The 19,816-nt window shown below is 46.2% G+C and overlaps 1 protein-coding gene across 3 annotated transcripts in view; it reads left to right on the forward strand.

Annotated features, from left to right (window-relative positions):
• The window catches only part of Cfap221 (cilia and flagella associated protein 221), a 74,884-nt gene that overhangs the window by 11,196 nt on the left and 43,872 nt on the right, over window positions 1-19,816 (forward strand). For all 3 annotated transcript variants that reach the window (XM_040738605.1, XM_040738604.1, XM_040738606.1), the window contains exon 6: window positions 2,847-2,947. In XM_040738605.1, the coding sequence (XP_040594539.1) occupies window positions 2,847-2,947 (101 nt within the window). The remainder of the gene's footprint in view (window positions 1-2,846; window positions 2,948-19,816) is intronic.

Genomic DNA, 19,816 nt, shown 5'->3' on the forward strand with positions numbered 1-19,816 from the left:
AGAAAATAAATAATGCCCCATTCTGTAGTTTAAACGCTGGTGACTGGCCCGAGACTCCAGCAACAATGTCCACAGACAGTGAGGCCCTGGAGAAGTGACTGGAGATGCCCACACTGGTTGAGCTCTCAGGAGTCTCTTCCAGATCTCTTCATTTACCCTTCAGCCTCCAGCCTGAGTCAGCAACTCCTGCAGTCACCTCCGCTCGCCTTAGCCACAAAGTTAGCTGCACTCGATGGAAGGCTACAATTTAGCAGCAAATGGGTTTCTTTTTTCTTTCAAATAATGTTTTTATTACCTACAATTTGTATAGTAAGGTCTAGCTTAAAGATATTTTCCCATTGATTCTCATGTTAAAAGGCCCGTAGTTTCAGCACTGAAGAGGCTATGGCAGAAGGGTCTCAAGTTCAAGGCCATCCTGTGTTATATCCAAACCCTGTATAAGAAATAAAGTTCCAGGCTAATGCCTGGGAATCCAGCATGGGACTGATCAAGACCCTCTGAATGTGGGTGTCAGTGAGCAGGCCTAGGTAATCTATTGAGCCTTGGGCAGTAGAGCAGTATACATCCCGAGTATACACATGGACTTTGGACTCCCATCCAACAATGTGAGATGCACTCTCATCCTGAACTCTTGTGGGGACAGTCTAGGCCCTGCCCTGGATGAAATGATAGACTATGGACACCCCCATGGAGGGCCTCACCCTCCCTGGGGAAATGAGGGGATAATGGGGGGTTGGGAGGAGGGCAAGGGAGGAGGGGAGGGAAAGGGATAGGGACCTGGAACTGACTTGTGAACCAACCATGTTTCTAATCTAAATTTAAACTTAAAAATAAAAAAAATTAATAAAAAAAGAAATAAAGTTAAGGCTAGGGAGACAGTTCTGTGACAAAAGCACCTGTTTTGCAAGCCTGAAGGCCTGAGTTCAAATTCCCAGAACCTGAGTAAAAAGGTAGGCATGAATGTACACACATGTGTCCCCAGAACTGTGCTGTGACAGAAACAGGTTCATTGAGAGACTTTGTCTTCAGGGAGCAGGACACCCAACATCTTCCTGTGGCCTCCTCATGCATTCACAGGCATGCATGCCAACATACATGTGTGCAAACACTATGTATATAATGTATATAATAAAACAAGCAAACAAATACATAAAAACTGAATATTCTAGCATAATACAACCCAAAGATAAGCTAATTTGATACATGCCAAGGAGAATATATGAAGACAACATTGCTGCCAAGGGGAAACAGGATAAAAATGAAGCCAGCATTTCCATAATTAAAGATTATGTTCCTGTAAGAACAGAATTATTTCACATGTACGATTAAAAACCTGTACAGTTAGTAGCGTGCAACGGTCTTGAATCTGAGCCAAAGCATTTCAAACAGTGCTGACTGCCATCGTTTGCGGTCACAGCATGCTGCAAGTGTACATGTCCCATATTCAGAACCAAGGCTACAGTGGCATCAAGCAATGAACCGTGGGCAAGTGTTACTAGAAACATCTCAGATTCATCACGCATCTTATTTTTAAATTAATTTTTGGTTCATTGTGCATTTAGAAACCTTTTACTATTACCAAATATTTTATAGCCCCATATTCAGTTATGTGACTTCATACAGAGTCAAGAAGCTGGGGTATAGAGTCCCAGGGGGCATTTCACAAGGTGAATAAAGGTATTCCATATTGACGCGGTACTTTTTACATTTTAAGGTCATAGCCTGCTTTGAATTTTAAAGATATCCTTAAGGGAAAGGCCTAGTGAAATCAAAGGCCTTGTTCAAGACTACCACCAAACTAGAATGAACTAGAACTGGTCTTTGTGTTCTCTTCCTGCGCAATGGTTTTCCACTCTGCCTTGTGGTTCTCTTGGTTCCCAGATAATGTCTTTGCTTACAATTTCCCCAAGAGGAAGCAAGTAGAATAGCATCTTTGCATTTACACTAGGGATTAGTACCTTTAGCTTACACAGGTAAATAGCAAACCTAGTTCCAGTTAGCCAGGCAGTGGTGGTGCACCCCTCTAATCCCAGCACTTGGGAGGCACAGGCAGGCAGACCTCTGTGAGTCTGAGGCCAGCTTGGTCTACAGAGCTACTTTCAGGACAGCCTAGGCTGTTACATAGAGAAACCCTGCGTTGAAAAAAAAAAGATAGATTTAAACATCTTTTGTGCTTCGTTTATGGTTTAAAAATGCAAGTTTTAGGGGTTGAGATATGGCTAAGTCAGTAAAGTACTTGCCATGCAAGCATAAGGACCTGAGTTTGACCCCTAGAACACACTTTTTAAAAATGCTGGCTATGATGATATGTGTGTGTAATCTCATTGCTGGAGGTGGGGTAGAGACAAGAGGATCCCTGGGGCTTACTCATGCTCTCTCTCTCTTTGGTTTTTTGAGACAGGGTTTCTCTGTGTAACAGCCTTGGCTGTCCTGGAACTAGCTCTTGTAAACCAGGCTGCTCTTGAACTCACAGAGATTCACCTTCCTCTACCTCCCAAGTGCTGGCTGGGATTAAAGGTGTGGGTCCATTGGACTCTCTTGCTAGCCACCCCAGAATATTTGGTTAAGTTCCAGGCCAGTGGGAGACCTTGTGTACATAATTAAAAGGTGGATGGCAGCTAAACAGTGATATCCAAAGTTTTGGCTTCCATATGCATGCACACACCCATGCAAACACACCTACACACATGTGCATACGTGTACACTCAGGAAGGAAAACCAGTATTTCCAATGTTTTACTTAAAGCACTGAAGTTTCCTTAGGAAATGCTTTAATGATTAAATATATTTATCTTTCAAAATGTTAGTTTTCCAAACGCTAAATTTAACCCACTTCCCCAATTTCAGGGAGATGACACCTTGCTTGTTCCCATTCATGCCTACCCTGTCTTGAATAACCTGGACTTCCCCACGTTTATAAATCTGTCAGATGTCCTCCTTGGAGAGAGGTGAGTTCCCAGAGTGAGCCTGTCAGACTTCACAGGGTGTGAAAGGTTAAGGATGGGTCAGCAGTTGAGAACACTTACTGCTCTTGGAGAATTCAGTTCCGAGCACCCATGTCCAATTGCTTACAACCACCTTAGCTCCAGCTCCAGGAGTTCTAATACCCTCTTCACCTCTACAGGCACCCCTGTACAAACACACATACAAACATTCACACATACACATATTAAGAAACATACAAATGCGGCTGAGGAGACAGCTCAGTGGGTAAGAATGATTGCTGCACAATCATGAGGACCTGAGTTCAAATCCCAAGTGTATACAAAAAAAAAAAAAAAGCTAGGTGTAGTGTGGTAGTTTGAATGTAACCGGCACCCATAGTCTCATAGGGAATGACACTATTGGGAGGTGTAGCTTTGTTGGAGTGGGTATGGCCTTGTTGGAGAAAACGTGTCACTCTGGAGGTGGGCTTTGAGGTTTCCTATGCTCAGGATACTGCCCAATGTGTTAGTCGACTTCCTGTTGCCTGCAAGATGTAGGACTCTCAGCTCCAGCACCATGTCTGCCTGCATGCCGCCCTGCTCCCACTATGATGATGTGGACTGAACCTCTGAACTGTAAGCCAGCCAGAGCCACCCAATTGCATGTTTTCCTCGTAAGAGTTGCCGTGTCCATGGTGGCTCTTCACAGCAATAAGAACCCTAACTAAGACATGTGGTCACACACACTTGTGACCCAAGTACTAGAGTTGGTAGAGACAAGGAGAAAGAATCACAGGGTCTTCATGGCTAGTCAGCCTAGCAGAAAAATGACAAGCTTGTGGGTGCTGATGAGTTTTTTTGTTTGTTTGTTTGTTTGTTTCAACTTGATACAAGCTAGAGCCATCTGGGAAGTAGGACCAGCAGTTGAGAAAAAATGCCTCCATCAGATTGGCTTGTAGGCAAGCCTGTGGGGCATTTTCTAGATTAATGATTGATGTGGGAGGGACCAGCCACTGTGGGTGGTGACACCCTAGACAGGTGGTCCTGGATTATCTGAGAAAGCAAGCTGAGGAAGCCATGGAGAGCAAGCCAGGAAGCAGCATTCTTCCGTGGCCTCTGCTTCAGTTCCTGCCTCCGGGTCCCTTCCTTGTCTCCCCTTTGTAACATACTGTGAGATATAAGATGAAGTAAGCCTTTCCTCCTCACATTGCTTTCGGTCATGGTGTTTATCACAGCAGACACTCCAGGCTCAGTGAGAGATCCTGTCTGAGGGAATAAGGTAACATGCATCTCTGGCTTCCACACAGAAGCATGTGGTGTGCACACCTATACACACACATGCACACATCACACATAACTCTCTCTCTCTCTCACACACACACACACACACACACACACCCTCACAAGAGAAAAGGTAGACTTGTGGTTTTTCTGATGGAGGTTAATCCTTGCACCTCAGTTAGACAGGATTTACAGCAACAAAAGACAAATCAACATGGTTCAGATGATTCAAACAAACCAGTTCAAAATGCCATTAAGAAAGAAAGGGGTATATTGGGTGGTTTGAGCTCTCCAGGTATGACTGGATCCAGAATCAGTTGGAACTCTCTGGTTTTTCCCTTGTCTTATTTCTGCTACCTGAGCTGTCCTTCTCATAGGACCCTCTCGTGGCAGGCAAGACAGTGGCCCATGGTCGCCTGGAATAGAGGTGACAGGAGGGGCTCAGGAATTAGGCCAGAACTCATGGCTGTGTCTATTGGACCAGCTCGGATCACATGACTTTCTATCACCCAGGCTTCCTTTAGAAGAAGACCAGATCTCTGAGGGAATGGCTAATTATTCCAGTTGTGGCTCAGTTTATATATCATCATGCGTGCGTGTGTGTGTGTGTGTGTGTGTGTGTGTGTGTGTGTGTGGTGGGTGCCAGAAGATAACCTCAGATGTTGTCCCTCAGGTGCCACTCTCTTTTGGTTTATATTCAAGCCTGGAACTTGCCAAGTAGTCTAGACTACCTGGCCAGTGATCCCCAAGGATCTGCCTGTCTCCATCTCTCCCGCACTAGGATTACAAGTGCACACACCACCATGCCTGGCTTTCTATTACATGGGTTCTGGGGAACAAACTTAGGCCCTCATACTTGCAAGGCAAGCGCTTTACCAACAAACATATCTCCCCAGCCCTGCGTATCTCATTCCTTCAGCAAACACAAAATGTCTACCAGCAGGCACAGTGCCGTCTGCCCTAGAGATGTGAAGGAGAAGGCACTTGGCTGCTCATTATAGAGTGGGTGTGTTGGTTGTTCAAAGCTTGAAATACTCAGCTCAGATTACTGGTCTCTAAAAGTATTGAAATATTTTTTCAGCCAGAGAGATGACTCAGGGGATAGATGTGCTTGCTTCCAAGCCAGACAACCTGAGTTCAGTTCCTGGAAGGAACCCATGTGGTCAAATGAGACAGCCCATTCCTACAAGTTATCTTATGATCAGCACACACTCCCAGTGAATAATAAAATTTTAAAAATTGTTTTGGTCTTTTTCAAAACAGGGTTTCCCTGTGTAGCTCTGGTTGTCTTGGAACTCACTCTGTAGACCAGGCTGACCTCAAACTCGGGCATCCTCCTGCTCCTGCCTTCCAAGTGCTGGGATTAAGGCATGAGCCACCACTGCCCAGCATAAAATAAAATTTTATGTTTTTGTTTAAAAAAATCTAATCTGCCAGGAAATATCTACCGTCCTAAGAATGCCATCTCCCCACCCCAGCTGTCTGGCCATCCCCTGGCCACCTTCCTTCTTCCATTGTGACAAAATACCCTGACAAGAGTGACTGAGGGTAAAACGTGTCTTTTGAGAGGAATACAGTCCATGCTGGTGGGGAAGACATGCTAGCAGGCTAGGAAGGGATGGCTGTAGAAGCAGGAAGCTGGCCAATCACATTTCCATCCGCACACAGGAAATAGAAAGAGATCTGCGAGCAGGGGGAGGCATAACCGCCTGTAGCCCACCCCGACCCCTGTGACTTATGGCCTCCTACCTCCTAAAAGCCTCACAGCCCTCCCAGACCTCACCATCAGCAAATGTTCCAACGCCTGCACCAACAGGGGATGTTTCACACCCAAACCACAGCACCCACTGAGCTGTCTCCCAACACACGGCTTGTACGTGCTTGGCCCCAAGCCTTCCTAGCCCCTGTTTTCCCCAAACCATTCTTGCTGAGCTCCATGCCATACTTCCTCCTCCTCCTCCCTCTCAGCCCTTCCTGTCCTCACCACCCTCTCAGACAAAGCGCTCCCTATAAGGACCCCAGGCATGTAAAATGTGAACTTGCTGCACTTGTGAAATAAATAAATAGCTGGCTCCTGTAGATGGGTAAAGTCGGGCATTTTATCAAATCGGTGAGCCAGGGGACAGGAACGCCCTGATTCTCCAGTTCTTCTTTCTGTCTGTAAACCACCTCTCATTTGGGTGTGGGTTGAGGGGGGAAATGGTCTAAGAAAGTGGTGCAAACAGCATGGTTTTCACTGTGGTCATCAGTCACCAGCCCTTAGGACAGATGTCCACCCTCCCGGGGGCCTCCTCCAAGCTATTTTCCACATAATGCGTCTCATTTGTATTTAGAATGAAAAATTCAGCTAAACAATTTACTTAATTGAGTTACTGTTTATAATGGTATAATATATTTTTTAAAAATCTCTTAAAAGATAAACACGCTATTTTTCTCCTCCAGACATCCTGGCAGCAGGCAGTACCTTCCCAAGACTTTCTGCCTTTTACAGTCTCTTTAGCAACATTTAGTCCCTCAGACTCGTCTTTGCTTCATTTGGTCCAAACCATATGCTATTAGAATGATATATTTGAATAGACGTTTCCTGAAAGTGTTCTGTATGGTTCCTAGGCCACCTTAGTGGTCCAATGTGTCATTTGGATGGGTTCTTTATTTAGCACTCATTTCATCCACTCATTCATTTCTTGAATGCCTGATGTGTTAGGCACTGTCTCAGTCCATTTTGTTGTTTTTGCTATAATAAAATACCTGAGACTCAGTGAATTACGAAGAAGAGTGCACTCCAGCTCTTGGGTCTGGAGGCCGGTAAGAGCATGGGGCCAGCACCCCTCAGCTTCTAGGCAGAACCTAAAAGAGATAGATTCAGGTAAAAGAGACAAGACCCAGGGGTCCTTTATCAGTTCCACCACTGCTGTGACAGTAGGGTAAGTAAGGGAAGGTTGATTTGGGCTCACAGTGGGAGGGTGCAGCCCATCACAGCAGGGAAGACAAGACAGCAGGAGAGTGAGGAAGCTCTAGTCCCCATGTGACCACAGTCAGGAAACAGAAAGAGATGAATGAACGAGGTGCCCAGCTCCCTCTCCTTTTTTGTTGAGTCCAGGACCCCAGCCCCCGGGATGGTGCAGTCCATATTCATGGTAGCTCTTCCCTCCCAGTTAACCCAGTCTAGAAACTCACAGACGTGCACAGAGGCCTGTCTCCTACTTAGGATTCTAGATCCTGCCAAGATGACAGTCAGTGTTGACCATCACTGTGCCCTTATACATGTGTGTGCCCTGCTCCCCTGCAAACCCACTGGGCATCACGCAGAGGGACTGAATGGGAAGAGCCAGCGTGAGGACGCCGGGGCCGTCTTTCTCCTCTTTTCTATGTGGGATCAAAGTCAGGTCCTCATGCTTGGAGAGCAGGTACTGTACCTACTGAGCCAGTATGTGTTTTCTTAAAATGTCTCAGTAAGATAACATCTCTTCTACCGAAGAGGAACTGCTAGAGAGGCAATGGAAGGCATAAATCCATCAAAGGGCAGGGTCCTGGCTTCCTTCTCTTTCTGTGACAAACGCCCTGATCAGAAGCACCTGAGAAGGAGAAAGGTTTCTATTGGTTTAGGTAATAACCCATCACCAAAGGAAGTCAAGGCAGGAACCTGAAGGCAGGGCTGTTTGCTGATCCATGCAGTGTTACCTTCAATTAAGGAGCTCACTTCATTGAGCCAAGAAGCCCATCAGGAAGGAACCCTGGAGGGTGCTGGGTGCTGGCTGGGCTGGCCTGAAGGCTGGCTTATACTTAGCTAGCTTTCTTGTACAGTTCAGGACTCCTTCCTAGGGACGGTGCCACCCACAGTGGGCGGGGCCTCTTATATCTAGTAACAATGAAAACAATCCCCCACAGGTGGACCTGATCCAGACTGTTACTGCATTGAGGCTTCTCCTCTCTGATGACTCTAGGCTGTGCAAAGCTGACAGTCACAGCCAACCAGGACACGAGCACCCAAGAGAGTCTGTTTTCCCCTTTTTCACATGAAAGAATTTGGACAAAATTGTCAGACGTTGAGGACTTGTGTTGAAGTCACTCGTGGCTTTCTGACTGTGGGGTGCTTTCTTACCGTGGGATGCTTCTGGGGAGGAGCAACCATGACCTGATCTAAACTTCTCTGAAGTCTGGATGGTATCTCCATCCATCTTCCTCTAGTCACAAAGTGGACTTGTTCAATTCATCATCTACATTCTTTGGGTGGCTGGATCTGACCATTGTTAAGTTTCCTGGCTGGATCTGACCATTGTTATGTTTCCTTTACTGAGATAAAACGCCATGAGGACACTTGCCAGCTAGCCATAAACAACTTTGGTGGCTTAAGATCTGCTAAAACCTACCCTGACAGTCTCTGTAAATAAGAAAGTTGCATTCCAGTGTCCATCCAACCTCCCTAAATCAAACAGTGTCCCTGCTGCATGCAGAGGACCTGCTGTTCTCTATTCCTCCATGGGCTTACTTTATAATATGCAGCTAGATAAGCTCAACTATGCTGGCTTGCTGAATGTGAGTGGCCCAGTGAGCAAGTGCCTGCTGCACAAGCAGGAGGATCTGAGTTTGGATCCCAGCACCCACATAAAAAGCCAGATGTGCACCTGTGTCCCTAGCACTACGCAAGTGAAGATGGGAGGGTCCCTGAAGTATTTTGGCTAGCCAGTTGGCCAAACCAGTGAGCTCCAAGTTCAGTAAGAGACTCTCAGAAAAGAAGGAGGAGGACAATAGAGAAAGACACCCAATGTAGACCTCTGGGCTTCCATGCACATGTATGTACACACACACACACACACACACACACACACACACACACACACACGAACACATACATATACTTCCCACACACAAATTTGGTAGTCACTTGCTATCTCTGAGAGTATTATAGTTACAGTGGAATCTTATTCTTCCTGTGTACCATAATAAGTAGCATGCTTGCATTAGATACGGGAATTTTGTACCATTCCACTCTCCTGGTTCTGAGAAGGATGTGTTAGCTCATCTACCTCTGTAGTTTTTGCGGCACTGGCTTTCTGGCTGTGTGTAATGACACATACCTGGAATCCCAGCACTCAGTGGGTAGAGGCAGGAAGATGAAAGTTTAAGACCATCTTCAGCTGCATAGTGAACTAAAGGCCAGCCTGGGCTACATGAGACTGTCTCAAAAATAGAACAAGTGCCATTCTGGTGCCACATAGCCAGCTGAGACCTGGAGCCAGTAAACTGACCGTGTCTCCCATCATTCCATCTTCCTTGCAACAAGCAACCACTTACGGCCAACCAGCTAGTGAGTTATACATAACTTGTGATGGTTCATCTTGATTGTCAACCCAATAAGACTGAGTCACTGTAGAAACAGCTCTGGACATATCTGTGAGGGAGTGTCTAGATTTAGATAACTGAGGCGGGAGACCCACCCGGAACGTGGGCAGCACCATCCCATGACTGGGGTCCTGGACTGATCACAAAGGAGAAAGTGAGCTGAACACCAGCATCCATCTCTCTCTGCTTCCTGACTGTGGTTGCCACGTGACCAGCTTCTGCCATCATGCCTTTCCTACCACAATGGTCTGTGTCTCCAAACCATGAGCCAAAGTGAACCATTCCTTAGTTGCTTTTGTCACAACGATGAGAAAAGTGACTGATACAGCTGTTGGACGTCATGGCTCATTTATGTATGGGAATAACCAGTCAGAATTCTGCCTCTGGCTTTTAAAGCCTCTGGGCTACATGGCGATGTGTATTCTCCAACCAACACTGACACAGACAACAGCCAAGTGCAGGGTGCTCTTCGCCGACTTTGAGAACCAGCTGCAGCAGGTCACAGCAAACACATTGGAAGAAGCCTAAAAATCCATCTTCATGAAGAGCTTCGAGGAAGAGAAAAGTTCTTCCTCATTCTAAGGACCTTGTTTATGTGTCCCAGACTCGAGGTGGAGTTAAAGAAGTAGCAGTATTTTATGAAAGTGCCCCCGTGTTGGCAAAGGGAACAGCACATTTGAGAGGCTAAAGAAAACAAAGCAGTTTTCAATATACAATTCTGCAGGAAGAGATGCCAACATAGAGGGAAGGCAAAAATGGCTAGCATGCTGCTTGGTACAGCACGGTGGCTTTCTCATGCAAACATGGACAATAACAAATGGTTTCTTACACCAATAAGGATGATTTAACCTTGGGGAAATACTCCTTTACTTCAGCTTCTACCTGGGTCTCTGGGACAGCAGTTAGCGTAAGTCTCAAAAATCAGTATTTGAATGGAAAAAAATGACCATGCGCTGAAGACATGGCTCCACTTGTAAACTGCTTGCCTCCCGAGGGTGAGGACCTGAGTTCAATCCCTAGGAGCCATGGTTGTTTGAATGAGAGCGACCCCCATAGGCTCTTTGAATACTTGGCCCAGATGGTATCTGTGTTTGGGAAGGATTAGGAGGTATGGCCGTGTTGGAGGCAGTGTGTCACTGAGGCTGAACTTTGAGGTTTCAAACCCTGTTTACCATCCTGGGTGTGTCCCTCTCTGCCTCCTGCATGCGCATCAAGGTGTGAGCTCTCACTTGTTTGTGCCACCGTTCTCCACCACATGAAGTCTAAGCCTCTGAAACTACACACGCAATTAAATACTTTCTTTTACAAGTCACTTTGATCATGGTGTTTTGTCACAGAAATAGAAAAGAAACATATTCAGTAGTGGGTGCTTCATTCGCAGAGCTGGGCAGGCAGAGAGACAAGAGGATCTTTGGGGCTCACTGGGCAACCAGCCTACCCTACTGGTGAGCTGCAGGTCAGGGAGAGACCTCTCGCTGCTACACACTCACACACTCACACACAATCACTCACACACACACTCACACGTCCATACATACTCGTAGTCTCCCTGTTACTCGACAAGCACCTGTGTTTTTGTTATCTGAACAACTGTCTCCTTTGTAGTTAGAATTTCTTTGATCTAAGGTGCTTTGACTGTACAATCCATCTAGCTGATCTTGGGCCCCTCTTCTTTTCGGATGTTAGCAGGAAAGAAAACCATTCCCCACCCTAAACTCTAGAGATCTCTCTGAACAATAACACAATGCCTAAGAGCTGCCTCTTCACTGAGCAGAAGTGGGCACCAACTTCAGGTAGCCAACAGAGGGGATTTGCACTGGAAGACCTGAGTCAACATTGTTTTTAATCTTTCTCCAAAATTCTGGACATAAGGATCCTGGGGAAAGGAAAGCCCAGCTTTAAAACCCTAACACATTCTTCTCCCGTAGACTTGGTGCATACTGTTCAGGTGGCTTGCACAGTAGGTAAAATGGCCTAAATTTCTGATAGGTTCCAAGAACAAATGAATGTGTGCATGAGGGGTAGGTAAAGGTAGCATATTTCTCAAGCTAGGGTCATCTAGTATGCAATTCATGCATTCAGTGTTCATGCTTAAGCAGCCATGGTAGCGTCACATACCAAGTCCTGATGATCTTTATTGCTAGAGAAAGTCTTCATGAGGACTGGAGACAGGGCTCAGTTCAATAAGTACTTGCTGCCAAGCATGAGGACCTGAGTTCAGATCCCTAGAACCTTGTCAAAAGCTGGGTATTGTAATAGAACAGCACTGGTAAAGTGGAGACAGGAAGATCTCTAGGGCTTGCACACACACAAAATATTCATGGATTAATTGCTAGGCCTAACATTTAAGAATATCACATGCTGGTTGGGGGAGGGGAGGGCTTGGCCCTGCCTCAGCTGAAGGTGCTGAGCTTTGTTGACTCCGGATGCAAGGCCTTACACTTTCTGGGAGGTGGGTTGGAGGAGGGGGAGGAGGGGAGGGAGGGAGAACTGTGGTTGGTATGTAAAGTGAATAAAAACCAATTTAAAAAAGAGTATAGCATAAAGAATGGCAGCGTCTACCATGGACAGTGCCCTGACCTGCAGAGTGTGTCTGGATGCTCCCCTTCCTCCGTGTCATGTGGCTGCTATTCCCTACACCAATGTCACTGCAGTAGCCAGCTGGTCAGAATGGCTGCTACACCCCAGATCTAGCTGGGTGTTGGTGGTGCACGCCTTTAATCCCAGCACTCAGGAGGCAGAGGCAGGCAGATCTCTGTGAGTTCGAGGCCAGCCTGGTCTACAGAGTGAGTGCCAGGAAAGGCTCCAAAGCTACACAGAGAAACCCTGTCTCGAAAAAACAAAAAACAAAACATCCCAGTACTGCAGACATAACATGGGAGGCTTGTGCACAGACCCACATGAATGCACATGTAGGCACACAAATACACATGTGCCTGCATTAAATATGCTTTTAAAAATATGATGATTGAGTGCTTGTCAAATAGTCAGATGAAGGAGTAGCTGCCGGCCCTCAAAAAATATGATTAAAATTCCTTCCTTTGCTCCCTCTGTCCTTATTTCCTTCCTTCCTTCCTTCCTTCCTTCCTTCCTTCCTTCCTTCCTTCTTTCCTTTCTTTGTCACATTGTAGCCCAGGCTAGCTCAAACTCCCCATATAGCACTGATATTACAGATGTGTGCCTCCATGCCTGCTTTGTGTGGAGCCGGGAATCCAACCCGGGGCTCCCTGCATGTAAGGCAAGCATCCTGTCAAGTAAGCTACATTCCCAGCCACAGCTGTAATTTCATGAACAGCTGTCTTCTCTTAGACATGACCCCAATTTCTTAGCCCAGTTCTTGCATGCAGCAGCGGAAAAGCCAGAAGTATTTGAGTTTCACTTGTGTTACTTTAAGGGGAATCAATTTCCTTTCCCAGGGAAGAGCACAATTGGTTGTCCAATACCAAGCGGTCAGCCCTGAAAACATGTGTACAAGTAACATACAGACTGAGCAGGTTAAGTTTATGTATTTAGGAACACACGCGCAGCAGCAACAACAATTAGAGAGACCGTGAATTTGACAGAGAGTTGAGGATGGAGTACATAGAAGGCTTAGAGAGATGACAGGTGAAAATGATGTAATTATATTCTAATCTCAAAAGAGAAAGTCTATTTTAAATGAAAGAAATGCATTTCTTATTCCAACAAAGAATGGGCCTTTTTTCTTTTGATAGCTGCAGGTGGATGGGCCATGGGACACATGGGGGGGGGACAGCAGGGTGTCCTGCTGGTTGCGTCAATCAAATGTTATTACAGGCTCTTTGGCTGGGAGGAACTGGTTTGAATACAGTCAGCAGCAGTGGTCGCTTCTAAAGGAAGGCGCTGTTCACAGCACAGCTTTTCGCGTGTCTTCATTATCTTCCCCCAATAACGCTCTGTTTTTCTCCACGTGGAAAAGCCCAGTGCCTGCAGGAGACCTTTCATCTTCCTTCCACCCAGCTGAGTCCCGTTCTCCCCCCAGCCCCCACCCCTGCTCCCTTCCTGGATCCTGTCGCTAGCTCACCCTCTCCTCTGGGCTCCAGACACAGACCCACTTCCTCCCAGGCGGCATCCCTGATTTCACTCTTTATCTTCACGAGCCCACGTTACCTACCCCTGTGGGAGCTGTAAGCAGGCTGTTTGCTATCAAAGGCATTGTTTCTGTTAAGAATTTTGTGTTGAGTGAATTTGACATCTAGTTTCTTCGTGGGTATGTTTAGTTGGGTGTTTGTGTTCAGGTACTGGGGGGAGGGGTGGTCCTGATACACATTTGCATGTGTGTGTGTAGGTCAGAAGACAACCTTGGGTGTCATTCCCTGTACCTAGCTACCTTGTTTTTGAGACAGGTTTTGTCGCTGGGATCTGGGGTTCCACAGTTCCACAAGGCCGGTTGGTCAGCAAGCTCAGAAAATCTGCCTGTTTCTGCCTTTTCGGCACCCGGATTAAAACTGCAAAAACTTGCTACACCCAACTTTTACATGGGTGAGGGATCTGAACGCAGGTCCCTATGCTTGTATAGCAAGGGTTTTACTAACTGAGCTAGCTGCCAGTCCCTTAGTATGTAGTTTATAAAGTCATTTTATTCTGTAAGATTCTAGTCTTGTGAAGGACCTGCAGTCATTACATCCTTGGGGATGGATATAGTTGTGGCTGCCAGTGGCTGGGGAGGGAGAAATGAGAACTTGTGCATAATGGGGGCAGAGTTTAAACAGACGGAGCCCTGTGGGTGGCTGAAGGCGGGGGAGCAATGTGGTGTATTGAATGCCACAGAATGGCATGCTTAAAATGTTTGAGTAGTGAATGCTATCACAAATGTTTACAAGAATGGGTTTTGGGGTTTGGTGCTAGAATTTGAATCCAGAACCCCACACATACTAAGCAGGTGCTCTGCCATCGAGCTACAACCATATCTGGAGGTGTGACTAAGCTGCACATTCTCCCTACAGATGACAGTGTCAAGTCACCTCTGCCTTCTCTCTCTCTCTCTCTCTCTCTCTCTCTCTCTCTCTCTCTCTCTCTCTCTCTCTGTGTCTGTGGTCTGTGTGTGTCTGTGTGTGTGTGTGTGTCTGTGTGTGTGTGTCTGTGTGTCAATCAGGTTGACATTGAGAGGTCTTCCACTGTTTACCTTATTCTTTTAGACAGTGTGTCTCTGAATCTGAATGACGCCTGCTGTGGTCCCAGATAGGCCCTGGGACCTACCTGTCTCCACTCTCCCACAGCTGGGGTTTCGGGCACGCCCTGCCACACCTGGCTTCTACTGATCCTGGGAATCAGAACACAGTTCCTCATGCTTACACAGCATGACTTTACACACTAAGCCATCTCCCGAGCCCCTGGTCCCTTCCTTTCTTAAATTCAGTTCTGTTCCAATGCCCGGAAAAAGAACATCTTTTACCATGTCTAGAGCAGTGAGCTCCCTGAATCCAGGCTGTTGTTCTCTAGCATCTTAAACTGCTGGTCATAATTGCACATGTGGGTTGCAAAAACATCAACAACAGAAAAAGTCTTCTAAATGTACATCAGCCCACAGCAAATGTGTCATAAATCTCAGCTGTTTTGAGCTGTGCTGGCCTCTTGCATGCAGATACCATGTGTGTTCAATGAAGCCTCTGAGCACAGAGCATGTGTGTTTTGCATGCTGCTACACAGCACAGCCCTGCTCAGATCAGAGACTAGTATATTCTATGAATGGCACTACACAGTTTTTTGTTCTGATAGAAACATGGACCCTACCATAAAGGAATCGCTGCTTCATTCACTGTAGTAAAGTCATAGTCACCCAGCTGCCCACCAACAGATGAATGGAGAACAAAAATTATATATACATATGTATGTATGTATTTCCAAAAATGAATTTTAAATTTTGCAAGAAAATGGATGGATTTAGAATGTTTAATATTAAGCAAGGTCACATAATCTCAGAAATAAAAACATCTACATGTTCTCTTTCATCTGTGGAATCTAGTCAATAATATATATATTTATATGAACCATTGTGCATATGGTCAGACTATAACATAAAGAAACAAGGACAAGAAAGACCGTGTATAAGAGGATGGGGAGGACTGAATGCAGGTAATAGACACAAGTTATAAAAGAGGATATAAAGCTAACTTTTTCTAGTTGTAGTTCTGTCACGGATATTTTGGTTTTGGTGCCAATTCCAACTGTATAGAAATCCATTGAGTTATGTAGACTTTGGGTCTTCTTAATTTTGGTGTGTGGTGGTTTTAATTTATTTGCAACTTTTTCCATAATAAAATTTATAAAATTAAAAAACAGTGATTTAATTATAGAAAACCAAATTTTAATATTAAATATTAGCCTTAATGTTGTAATATTTTCCTAATGTAAGCATGTAAGCGTGAAGTCAGTGTCTTTGGATATAACAGCGCTTCTCACAGTTCTGAGGCCCAAGATCACGGTGCCCATGTGATCTGCTTCTAGTAAAGGCTTACTTGTGTGTTTCCACATAAAAGAACGCGAATCCTACATGTCCAAGGTCTGGTGTGCATGATGGGATTTGTAACTAGATGTACATAAGGTCATATGAGTGGCCCCCAGTTCTCTCTCTCTTTCTCTCTCTCTCTGTGTGTGTGTGTGTGTGTATGTGTGTGTGTGGTGTGTGGTGTGTGCGGTGTGGTGTGTGTGTGTGTGTGTGTGTGTGTAGTGTATGGTGTGTGGTGTGTGTGTGTGTGTGTGTGGTGTGTGGTGTGTGTATACCTGTGTATGCATTTGCATCCTGCCCAGCTTTTTATGTGGACTGTGGGATCTAATTCAGGTTCTCCCACTTGCAAAGCAAGTACTTTGCCAGCTCCATTGCCACAGGCCTTTCCCTAAAGTTTTATAAAATATAATAACTAACAATTAAGTTGTCATGGCTGCTGAGTCCAGCCATCGTGGAACAGCACACATCTGTCATGCTTATTGTCCTTTGCCCTTCATTCTCTAGCAAAGGAGCCAAATCCTATTATAGTAAAGGGTTGTGACACTCTCCAGACCCTCAGGGTTTTAAACAATTTATTTTATTTTAAGTCATCTCCAATAAGTTCACTCTAAAAAAAATAAGAGATGGGATGAGAGAAATTCTAGTTTATTTTCTCTCTCTCCCTCTCCCTCTCTCCCCTTCCTTTCCATCCTCCCCTTCCCCTCCCTCTCTCCACTTGCTTCCTTCCAACAAGGTCTCATGTAGCCCAGGCTGACCTCAAACTCACTGTGCTGAGGATGACTTTGATCATCCTGCCTTACCCTCCTGAGTACTAGGACTGCAGGCATGCTCCACCATGCTGGGTTTATGCAGTGCTGGGGATTGAACCCAGGGCTTCACGATTGCTTGGCAAGCACTCTACCCACTGGGCCACATACCCAGGGCCTCCCCTCTCATGTCTACTTTCTATAAGGTAAATTTGTGATCTCTTCTGATGATGAGATTGTACATAGCACAAAGGCTTAGTATTTGAAAGGTTTATGTTGTGATTTATTTAAAACCAGGAAGTGATTCTTTTAAAGTATTTAGCAAGATGGATGAAATGATTAAATAATCAGGCAAGGGGATAAAAGTTAAGGTTACCTCCCAGAGCACCAACTTCCACCTGGTTTTCTGTTTTAATTGCCTGATTCTTATAAGTTAAAGAACTCTGGCTTAAGGCCATCTGTGCTTCTGAGAACAGCAAGAATGAGGTTTTACTGTATTTATCAACTGGAATTTAGCTTAGGTGTGTGTGTGTGCACACGAGCCTGCCACAAGTCAGAGAACATTGGGGTTCCAGCTCTTACCATTTTCTGCCTCATTCCCTTGAGTCGGTTTTTCCCTGACCCTGGAGCTAGGTGGCAGCCAGCAGGCCCCAGCAACCTCGGGCCACTTGCCCCCCTCCCAGCGCTAGAGTTGTAGGTACGCTGAAGCTCCACCCAACATTTCAGGGTTTGTGCTCAGGCCTTCATGCTTGTACAGAAAACACCCTTACCTGGTAAACTGTGTCTCCAGTGCTGAGGAGGTTTAATTGTTTATTTGAGATACTGTCTCAAGAAAGTTGCCAGGCTGGCTTTGAACTTCTGACCCTCCTGCACCTGCCTCCCAAGTGCTGGGATTACAGATCTGCACCACAACTCTCTGCAAACACCAACTTCAGTCTTCTTGATTCTAGTGCTGGGCTTGAACCCAGGACCTCACATCTGTTAAGCATCTCAGTTCCCGCTTCTGTTGCTGTTACAGAATGTCCTAACTGAAGCAGCTTCAGGGAGAAAGACTTAGTGGCTCACAGCTCCAAACCTCACCCTGCTCTCTCCATGTTTGTTTGCTTGTTTTCTGCTCTTTTATGCCTCAGAATCCAGCTCACGCACCCTCACCCTCTGCCAAGGGACCCTTCTGAGGCCTTCTCCCTTAATCAGCATAAGGAGATGATTCCTCAGGGCTGGAGGCTTTGTGGTGAATGTCCTTAATCCTAGCACTCTGGAGGCAAAGGCAGGCCTGTCTCTGTGAGTTCAAGGCCAGCTTCCCAGGTGAGTCTAGATTGTGTCACTTGGGCAACTGTCACATAGGGAGTGGAGAGATGGCTCGTAGGTTAAGAATGCATACCACAGAGGATCTGAGTTCATTTTTTTTCCAGCGCCCAGACTATGGGATCTCACAGAGACCAGCACTCATGTGAACATCAACACGCACACACACACACACACACACACACACACACACACACACACACACACACGAGGCTGGATGGAAAGAGATAGCTCAGAGATTAGGAGCATTTGCTGCTCTTGCAGAAGAGCAAGGTTCAGTTCCCAGCATCCATATGGTGCACATACATACGTGCAAGGATTTAACACAGTTGCAAATAATAATAATAATAATAAAAGTAAACATGCTAAGATTAAAACAAACAACTAGGCGTTGTGGTAATCGAGCACTGGGCTACTACAGAGCAGCCGTCCAGCCCTACAATCCCTACTGCCTTGACACTGATAAAGGAAGGAACCAGAGCAGAGCACATCGCAGACTCCATTGCAACCTGGGTGACTTGCATCAGTCTGGGGCCTTCTGAGTCACAGTGCTTGGAATTTTGTCCCCTTCAGGAACTGTTTATTTTTCCAGGCTGGCAAGTGCATCAGGAACTTGGCTCCTGGTAATCATCACTAAACAAATACCTCAACACCTTTTCTGGGAATTATCAGAGCTTGGGAGTTCATTGAAAATGGACCATTTATCACCAATGGGAAGAACCCCATGGGAGTTTGGGGGGGGAATTGTTTCAGTTCAAAAACATTCAGCCATGTGACATTTATCAGAAGAGCCTTGAATGCCACACAGGGTCTCACTGGAACAGCGCTGAGCTGACACCTGCAGGTGCTCGCAGGAGTCATAGAGTTCCCTGCCTTATCCCTAGAGACCACCTGTGGACAACAATAAGCCATTGCCCACACACTGCTTCCATCTTCCTGAGTGGATTCCAGCTCCCATGGCTGAAACAAAGGGTGTTAGTTCAGTCTAACCAGTTTGGGTAGAGAGGCTGACACCAAGCAGTACCTGAGTGTCTGCTAGGCTCATCTGCCTTGTGTATTAGATAAGATTGGGAGCCTTCAGCGTGGGGTGACCTTCGACAGCCATGAGTGTTCATTACTTTCCTAGATGCTGTGACAAACATCTAGGAACACCAACACCAAAACTGATAAAAACGACGACTTAAGAAGCGGTTTGTTTCCGCTGGAACATCTAGGGCACAGTCCATCATGTGGGAAGGTATGACGGCAGGGACACAGGGCAGCTGCTCACACTGCACCCACAGAGATGGGTGCCAATGCCCAGCACACTTTCTCCTTTCCACCCCACCCAGGGCCGCCGCACATAGGATGGTGCCATCCACATGTAGGGTAGGTCTTCCCACCCCAGTTAATCCAAACTAGAAAATTCCACACAGACATGCCCAGGAGTCTCTGCTCACGGCGACTCTAAATCCCCCCAGGTAGACAGCTAAGATGGGCCATCACACCCTGAAATGGAGCCACCGTTGCATGCCGGTTCTCAGAATCAGGGTGCTTCTCAGGGAGTGTGGGTTGGCTGGACACCTCCAGCAGAGCCTGAGGTGGAACAGCATGTATAGGTTTGGTAGAAAATCCTGTAAACTGGGCTGGAGAAAGGACCCCATGAGAGCATTATAATTGTAGGAAGCCTGGGGCAGCCTGGCCTCCTGTGGGAACTCAAGTGTTTACAGCATTCCTGCCCTAGCATCACAGAGCATGACAGCTAAGGAACCA

The sequence above is a fragment of the Mesocricetus auratus genome, unplaced genomic scaffold (assembly GCF_017639785.1).
Source record: "Mesocricetus auratus isolate SY011 unplaced genomic scaffold, BCM_Maur_2.0 Super-Scaffold_100676, whole genome shotgun sequence".
NCBI classification, from domain to species: Eukaryota; Metazoa; Chordata; class Mammalia; order Rodentia; family Cricetidae; genus Mesocricetus; species Mesocricetus auratus.